Source organism: Brassica oleracea, chromosome C1, assembly GCF_000695525.1.
Source record: "Brassica oleracea var. oleracea cultivar TO1000 chromosome C1, BOL, whole genome shotgun sequence".
NCBI classification, from domain to species: Eukaryota; Viridiplantae; Streptophyta; class Magnoliopsida; order Brassicales; family Brassicaceae; genus Brassica; species Brassica oleracea.
In genome coordinates this window covers 11,998,847-12,007,436 of record NC_027748.1, presented here as the reverse complement: position 1 = coordinate 12,007,436, position 8,590 = coordinate 11,998,847, and the positions used below count along the sequence as shown (strand labels likewise).

At 36.0% G+C, this 8,590-nt stretch overlaps 2 protein-coding genes across 2 annotated transcripts; both read right to left on the bottom strand.

Annotated features, from left to right (window-relative positions):
• Nucleotides 1-4,805: 4,805 nt before the first annotated feature.
• On the bottom strand, nt 4,806-6,161 carry LOC106342952 (HVA22-like protein d). The gene is made up of 4 exons (XM_013782027.1): nt 5,904-6,161; nt 5,775-5,801; nt 5,382-5,688; nt 4,806-5,128 (listed from the first exon to the last, which is right to left on the bottom strand). The coding sequence occupies exons 1-4, from the start codon at nt 5,948-5,950 to the stop codon at nt 5,102-5,104; spliced, it is 408 nt and encodes a 135-aa protein (XP_013637481.1). The 5' UTR covers nt 5,951-6,161; the 3' UTR covers nt 4,806-5,101.
• A 415-nt stretch (nt 6,162-6,576) lies between these two features.
• LOC106342674 (60S ribosomal protein L7a-2-like) lies at nt 6,577-8,463 on the bottom strand. Its single transcript, XM_013781681.1, has 7 exons — nt 8,391-8,463; nt 7,885-7,926; nt 7,595-7,796; nt 7,323-7,492; nt 7,090-7,218; nt 6,913-7,005; nt 6,577-6,826 (listed from the first exon to the last, which is right to left on the bottom strand). The coding sequence occupies exons 1-7, from the start codon at nt 8,391-8,393 to the stop codon at nt 6,695-6,697; spliced, it is 771 nt and encodes a 256-aa protein (XP_013637135.1). The 5' UTR covers nt 8,394-8,463; the 3' UTR covers nt 6,577-6,694.
• Between the last annotated feature and the right edge of the window lie 127 nt (nt 8,464-8,590).

The window sequence follows — 8,590 nt, the reverse complement described above, 5'->3', positions numbered from 1 at the left end:
AAAAAAAAAAAAAAAAACTACCACGTGTCTCTTTCTTTTACTTTTGGTTTCTTCTTTTCTCGGTTTTTAACACTACACTGACACAGTGACAAAAAAAAAAAAACAGTACAATGACAAACACAAATACGGTTTTTCATTAATAAAACCAATATATTACATAACTTTTCTTGTTTCTTGTTTATTCTAGCTAACTTTGCAAGTTCATTGAAGAATCCATAATTATTTTATTTTACAAAAAGAAAAACTTTGCAAGTTCATCAACCCTACTTACAATAGAACGAGTACATGACAGAATTTGTAGCCATTTAATTTTGACATTTGGATAATGTCATGTACCACAGAAGCGTTGTCCGTGTCGCAGATGTTTGATCCAGTGTTGAACTGGTTCAACTCATCAACTAGCAACCTGCTGTCGGTCATGAAGACAATGTTCTGATACGCCAGTCTCCTCGACAGCCATAGATAGTGCTTGTGCTTCAGCTTCTAGGGAAGAGTTTGTTGCTTGGATTGATGAAGAACCTTGTATGTGTTGAGTGCCTTCTCTGCAATGCAAGGACCATCCAACACCTGCAAGTTCTTTTTTATTCTTCCATGAAGCATCAACATACAACATGAAGTATTTTGTTTTTGTACTTGTCCTTGTGGGAAGACCACCAGAATCTTCTCATAGCAGATGTAATCTCCTTCAATAAACCTTTTTGGAAGCAGAAAACAAGTCATTGCCTATGTTGGCAACGCCGTAATCACTGCTTTAAGCAGGATATGAGAATAATCTTATATTTAATGACTGATAAGCTTGGTTCTGAGTGTTTTTGGCAACGCCGTAATCACTGCACCTCTACTCTTGGTTCTCCAATACTCTTCGCCTAATGGGTACTGCAAACTTAGTTCAGTCTTTAGAATATTGATATGAGAACAATTTATATTTAATGACTGATAAGCTTGCTGAATTTTGTCCTTAAGTTGACAAATTATTTTCTGAGTGTTTTTGGGATTTCACTTCTCCGTCTAGACAAAGCTCTTCTACAGTTTTCTATCAACTTATAGAAATTTTCTGGAATATTTATGCACTTACTAACCCAAACTTCTTGGATGATTCGTTTAACCTCATCTGTTATCATATCTAAAGAGACTTCTTTTATTGTATTTTATATGATCAGTGCTCACTAATAGAGGTCTATGATCAGAGCCAATCAAAGGGAGTAATCTAACATGAGCTGAGGGGTAACGGTCTAGCCAATCACATGTTTGCCATAGCTCTATCTATTTTCGACCTAATGTTGTATTTAGATCTATTTACATTCCGTGTGTAGAGTCTCCCTATGGATTTTAAATCATGCAATCCGTTCACTGAGATCATTGATCTAAACAGAGAAAAAGAAGTCTCACGCCTCCCTCCTTCTCTTTGTTTTCATTGATGTCGTTGAAGTCTCCCAACCATATCATTAATTATTTTCCTTATGGTTAGTTTTCTCTAGTTCTGAAATTACTTTCAACATGTCTGATTTCAAAGTGATCGTAAGCCAAAAACAACATAGCAGAGAAATTGACAAATAAAACACAAAGTTTAAATACTTGATTATTATATTAGCCATCCCTCGTTTTCAGATTCTTCTCTTCAAAAAGGATTCTTTCAGTAACTATTAAACACAAAGTGTCTCACATCGTTAGTTGGAAAAGATCCTAAGTAATATATAAGATAGATGGACCACTCCACTTATCACCAATTAGTTTTAGGTTGGAAGCCCGTCTAGCTTAACATGGTATCAGAGACCGATCCACGAAGTCCAACCCGATCCATCGATCTGGCCCAAAGTTGGTCTATCGATCCTTGTCCGAGCATTCCGAGATTGACGCTCAAAGAGCTATCATCTCGAGGTGGCGTATTAGACACAAAGTGTCCTACATCGGTAGTTGGAAGGGACACTCCACTTATCACCAATTGGTTTTAGGTTGGAAGCCTAATAGTAACTCATCATCTATGATTCCTCCTCTGTAGGGGCGCCAATCCAGCTGTATTAGAGGATAATCACACTAGTCGCATATGGATTTGTTCATGTATCCATAAGGTCCAGCTTCTGTTGGAAAAGATTGGCTGACTCGTTACAAACTTCATATTCGTGTTGTAGACTTCCACGACCACAAGTGATGTAAAACTTTTGCAGACCTCTGTAACGGAAGTCTAACTCCACTGATGGTTTGTTCTTTATTATCTCCACATCTCGGGTAAGAGTAATGACATCATTGATGTCAAACTCAATCTTCACCCAGATTTCAGCTTCCTCGGCTCAATAATGGAGACTTCATCTACGTGGCCCACAAGGCTACTTTGATTCCCGCAGGATTTTTGTGAACAGGGTTTTAGCCCTTCCGCAACCAGAGACAGACTCGGTGATCTCTTTCAAACTCTTTTTGAGCATCCTCATGAACACACCACCTCGATTTTTTCGCTCCTAGCTGCTTCAGATCTTGGAGCGCCTTCCATATCTCCTTGGTGAAATCATACTGCTGATTAGGATCAGGATTCGAAACATTTGTTTGCATGTTCAAAGCCTTCGATTTTTGCTAAGATCGGTCGAAATTTTGAAGCTTGAAAATCTCATTGACAAGTTTCGAGAGTCCCCTAGCGAAGAGAGAGAGAAGGGTTTTGAGAGTGGGAGTTGACAAACACAAATACGTACTCATACAAATTTTGTAGAGGATTAATACAAAAATCTTCCATTTGATCAACCTCATGAATAGCTAAGTCACAGCATCTCCAAAAAAAAATTTCAAATATAAAGTTTATTTGTTCTCCTAAAAATAACTTCAAAACTCCAAATTCGGAGTTTCGAAAAATTAAACTTATTAATCTCAAAACTTCAAATTTTAAATTTCATCATTTTATTTTCATTTTGGTCTTTACAATTAATTACACATAATATTTTTTATTCTTAAATATTTTTTGTTTATCATTTTAATCTTTAAATTTTTTATATCTCATAAATATTTCAAATTTGTTTTTATAAATTTAAGTTTTTCATATAAATTTAAATAAAAAAAATTAAAATAATATTTATAATAGCTAGAATTAGACAATAAAAATACTACAAAAGAAATTTAATTAAAAAAAAAATTAAAAGCACATGAATACATAATTATTACACAAAATTAAATATTACAACAAAACAAATAGTTTGGTAATTTTTCTCCAGAACCTCCAAAATCTCCAAAATATTATCCAAATAAATTTTGTGTAACCGAAGATGCATGGAGCATTACATAAATTATTTTATGGAATAATGTGCTATTTTCTTGTAGCTTAATATTTTATTATGTATTTCTATTTATAAAGTTATATTTTAGTGTAAGATTTTAATAATGAATATTTTGTAATATTTATATATATGCTAGTTATTTATAAAAGTTTTAAGGATTTACATTAATTATGAAAAATATAAGGAGTATAGTGTTAAATACAAATAATTTTTAAAGTTAAGTTTGAAATTTTGCTTTTGGAAACACCAATTTTGGAAATTTTAAAATAGAGAGTATTTTAAGAGAATACCTTAGAGTACACATTCAAAATTTTGAAGTTCTTTTTTTAGAGCAAAAAAATTTCATATTCGAAGTTATAGTGTTTTTTAGAGAAGCTCGATAATATTTTCTTTTTAGTATTAGAAGATATACCTCCTAGGCTACTTACCTACCATATAGTGTCTTGTCAATTTATGTTGATTACTGTTTTTTATTAACTCACTAAAACATAATTTTATGAATCAAATCTAAGAGATAAGTATGTGTGATGGAGTACATGTACTTTTCCAAACATATATATGGTGAATGACTAAAGGTCCGTAGTTGGTTGATACTTTTGTTAGAATGATATCTTAGGATAAACAAAAACAAAGCATCTACAAAGAGGAATCTAAAAGGTTTACTTCATACGAAGCATCGTGTATCAGCTTTTGAAATCACATGAAAAAAATATAATTTACAAACAGGAGGTTTAATGATAGAGGATAAATGTACTAGAACAATCATTACAATTTACTCTTCGTTTTGCCTCTCCATGGAAAATATCAGTCGTATGGAACAAAGGCAAATTATTCACCTGACGAAGAAGATCTTCACTAGAGAATGGCGACCATTGTTGAACTACTTCACTCCAGTCAGTGTCTCTTCTTTTGTAGTCAAGCTGGTCATTTAAATCAAATCACAAGAGAATATAAAGAAAAAGTGGATACAATCTTCATCTAAATCTTAAAATAGGTCTTGTGGACATGAAACATATTCTACAGCAGCAGATATGTGTGGATAGTTAATAAACAAAGCTAAGTCCCAATGATGAACCAGCAATGGTGAAACATTTACACGTTCATATACAAGCCAAGGTACTGAGAGAGGTAATCTAACTAATGCGTGCCATTGAATCACATGCTAACGAAAGATCCAAAGAATCATATCATCATGCCAATAAAGAATAGAGAAAACAAGTGGGACACCATGAAGTTATTATGTAACAATGACATACCCAATTCTATTGATTACGAGTTTGCGCAATAGGCTTCTTTTATTTCGTCAAATAGGTTGATACAAAATAAACATGTTTATGACTTTTGGCCAGTGTTATAAAATGGTCTAGGCGCCTAGGAGTCCGACAAAGCGTCTACACGTTCATAAATCGATCTTGTAAAAACGCCTAACAATAGCCTAACAATTTTTTTGACATTGCTTTTGGTGACTAAGACTTTTTTTTATGAATTATGATTATGAAAACAAAAGTACCCCAGTACATCAAACATGTTTTAATTTTTCAAAACACAAGGACTAATTATTCAGTCATGTCATATAGCATTAGAAAGCGATTGAAACAATAGCGTTAACACTTGTGTTCCCAAATGGAAGATACGCGTGGAAGCTAAAGCAATACAACAACAACAAAAACAACAAGAAGCCATTTCTACTTTTAAACGATCACACACCTCATTAGTCATCATCCATCACATTTCTCAAATTATTAAATAAAACTAAAACAAAAGTAAAGATTAGACATAAGACAAGACGGGGGCCACCACCAACTCCACTACAATGCTATTCGTGCTTCTCCTCTGCTTTGGCGTCAGTGAGAGTGAGCCTCGTGTCCCTCCTAGTACATATGTTTTAAATTCAAATTAACCGAAAGGATATAAATCAGTGAAATTATTAAAAACTCGTTACGTTAGAGTTCTTGTTACGTTTCCTAGGATTAATTAACAAATAACTAAATGCATAATCTAGAAAAAAAAGTTTATTCTTTCCTTTGACCCAATTAATTCACTTTTTGACGTTTGTTTTGGTTATTTCAAGAAAAGAGAGAGAGAGAGAGAGAGAGAGAGAGAGAGAGAGAGTATTATCATTACCCGGTGGAAAATGGAGTGGATGATGTTGGGTTTGGAGTGTTTGGTGTGAAAGGAGGAGCCGAAGAAGCCGTGTTTCTTGAACTGTTCTCTCACCACACGGTTGTAGATGAAAGCTGCACCATGGAACTGAGGCAGAACCAACCAAGCTACAAACACCAGTTTCACCGAGTACCAGATCGGGATCCACTCAAGAAGCGACTGCAGAATCAGCTCAGTGAGGGTGAGGAAGGAGTAAATGATCCAGTAGGCAAGCCACTGCTCATCGTCTACTTTGGTTGTGCTCTCCATTGCCACCACCGATGCGTACCTTCAATTAAATCATTAAATTTTTCAATTCAAAATTCATGATTTTTTTTTTAAAAAAGAACATAGATCGAAATAGTGAGAGCTTACAATGGATACACCAACATCACCAGAGGACTGCATATACATACCAAACAATATTAGAGATCGAAATAAATGTAAAATTCAAAATAATTTTATAAAAGAAAATGTTAAGATGATGATGAATAAACTAAATACCCAGCGCCTGAGTGAAGAGCGGTGAGGAAAGTCCAGAACTTGCTCATTTTTGTTTGTTTAGGGCTGTGAAATTTTCAGAAGCTACTGAAGAGTGAGAAAGAGAGGGAGAGGGGAGACAAGTCTGTGAATTTTTCGAGGCTCTTTTAATTTTTTTTTTTCTCGGCAAGAAGACGACAAGAGATAAGGAAGAGCCTAAATTTATAGAAAAATATCTTCTGAGAAATTGTACGGGTTTGCCCCTACAGTTGCTCCACACTCTTTTCATTGGCTCTTCTGCTCATGTCGGTCGGTTTATCAACTACTCCGGTTTAGATTTTGAGTTCCCTTTTACCTCTGGTTCGAATTGGTTCAGCACATTCACAGGATTGGTGACACGTGGCGAGAGAACAGTGGAAAATAGTATTCTAACTTCCACATGGCACCGACCTCAAAAGGAACAGAAGGTCGGTCAGTGAGTGCATTCGTCATCGCTTTACTTTTTAAAAAAAAATTCGTAGATGCTTATTGTTTTAGTCATTATGAAAAAACGTGTCATACGCAGGATGAGATTCTTCCCCCAAGGACTAAGCTTCACAAGTTCAGAGAAATGCTTTTTCCTTTTTCTCGTTACTTATCATCAAATACGCAATTTTTATTCTTATCAAAAAGTAACTCTGTAAACCTCGAGTTGATATCTAAGGTAAACAAGCAGGAAATGCTATATCTAGAGAGATCCCAGGAGCCAAAACAAAGGACTTTCATTTAAGTTTAAAAACCAGATTCCACCAAAAAGAAGTAAAATTAAGGCAAGTCTAATTCATCCTCTGAGCAGCTTCCTTGGCTAGAACTCTCTCCTTAGCCTTGGTCTTGGCCTGAGATTTAGATCCCATAATTCCACCTCCCCACTTCTTCCTGTACTCTTCATACTTGTCGTTGAAGTTTGCCTATATCCAACGATGGTAACGTTAAAGTATTCATTATAAAGAAACTAAACACACGCGCAGCAATTGAAAATGAACAAGGATCTCACCTTAATGGCCTCGAGGATTTTGCTGAACTCCATCTTGTCCTCGTTCTTCACTGTGGTCAAACACAAGCAAGCTGCTGTTTTCTGGTGGACAATCTGCATCAACAAAGGAATGAGATAACAGATTAGATTACATGTGGCTTGTAAGGAGAAGATGAGCATATAATCAATTATCATTACCGCTCCCAATCGTGATTTCCCCTTGACAATGCAGTAAGGAACTTCTATTTTCCTGCACAGTGCAGGCAACCAGACGACCAACTCAATCGGGTCCACATCATGAGCAATCACCACCAGTTGCGCCTTGTTCTGCAATCACACAAAGCAGAAAGGTTACAGACAAGATTCCTACAGAAAGCTTACCGATTCCTAGAGGGAAACCAATTGAATTAGTTCCGAAAAAAGAAAGGGACCTGCTCAATGAGGTATGTAACATGGTTTAGACCATACTTCACAACGATTGGCTTCTTCGATTCAGCAGTCTTTCCTTCAGCCTCAGCCTGAGCCTTCTTGAGAAGACGCTCCTTCTTGGCTGCCTTGTCCTCAGGCCGGTACTTGAGCATCATCTTGAACAGAGAAGTCGCTGCAGTTTATACAGAGACATGTGGTTAGAGAGTAGAACTAAACAGACAACATCCATAGTAGTGTATTATGTAGAAACAAAAAGGGAAAGAGATGGAAGGACCTAAGTTCTTGTCAAGGGTCTTAGTGAACTGGTTGAGTGCCGGTGGAACCTTCAACCTCTGCTTAAGAATACGCTTCTGCCTCTGGAGGCGGATAGACTTTGGCCATTTGATGTATCTGGTGAGATCCTTTTTGGGTGGCAATGCTCCTCCGATCCCAAACTGCTTGGGACGCCTCTCAAAGAGAGGGTTTGTCACTTTCTCCTGAAACCAAGAACAATGTTTTACAACCGAGAAAAGCAAACACTTTCTACATAGAGAAAGAGAGGGAGAGCAAAACAAAATCACATACCGACTTCTTCTTGGTAACCGCTTTAACTCCTTTCTTTGGTGCCTAAAAACCAATTGAAGAATCGTAGCGTTTAGCATAACAAGTCGAACGAGACACTTATAAGGATAGGAAGTAAACTAGTGACTATTGATTGATAAGTTAGAATATTCTCTACCAAGCATAAATTATAAACTACATAACCATGTCTACGCTAACAAACTAACGAAGCACCAATCAATTCCATCTTATACAAAGCAAATGCCAGCACATCCATACTTACGAACCCTGCTTATACTATTTATTACTACAGTTTGAATCTTAAATAATAAGAAACAGAAGCTCAAAGAATCCATAAACGCAGTTAATTCACTACAAATATGGAGATTAAAAAAAAACACTTTTTTGGGATTGGTGAAACATATAATGCAATAGACAATCTAAGACGAAACAAGTAGAGGGAATTGATAATGGAGTTAGGAATGAACAATTTTAAGAACAACGGATCGAATTCGGACCAGAAGTTGTACCATTTTCACTTTTTTTTTTCGCAGCAGCTGTTCTGGCAGGAGAGTAGGAACTGAAACTCGAGAGGCTGACGAAAGAGATGATAATCGAGCATTTAGGGTTTCTCGTTTAGTTGTATATATGGGCCTTGGGCCATATAATGGGCTTTTTAATGAACCCAATTATTTTTTTCTTTACCATGTCCCCCCCCCCCCCCCCCCCC

What these genes read in the sequence shown, in the direction of transcription:
- LOC106342674 (XM_013781681.1), bottom strand. An exon ending in CGGTTACCAAGAAGAAGTCG is followed by an intron (nt 7,797 to 7,884) that starts GTATGTGATTTT and finishes TCTTGGTTTCAG; the next exon opens with GAGAAAGTGACAAACCCTCT. An exon ending in GACCCTTGACAAGAACTTAG is followed by an intron (nt 7,493 to 7,594) that starts GTCCTTCCATCT and finishes TATAAACTGCAG; the next exon opens with CGACTTCTCTGTTCAAGATG.
- LOC106342952 (XM_013782027.1), bottom strand. Translation starts at nt 5,950, where the DNA reads ATGAGCAAGTTCTGGACTTTCCTCACCGCTCTTCACTCAGGCGCTGG. An exon ending in GTGATGTTGGTGTATCCATT is followed by an intron (nt 5,689 to 5,774) that starts GTAAGCTCTCAC and finishes ATTTAATTGAAG; the next exon opens with GTACGCATCGGTGGTGGCAA. An exon ending in TCCACTCCATTTTCCACCGG is followed by an intron (nt 5,129 to 5,381) that starts GTAATGATAATA and finishes CATATGTACTAG; the next exon opens with GAGGGACACGAGGCTCACTC.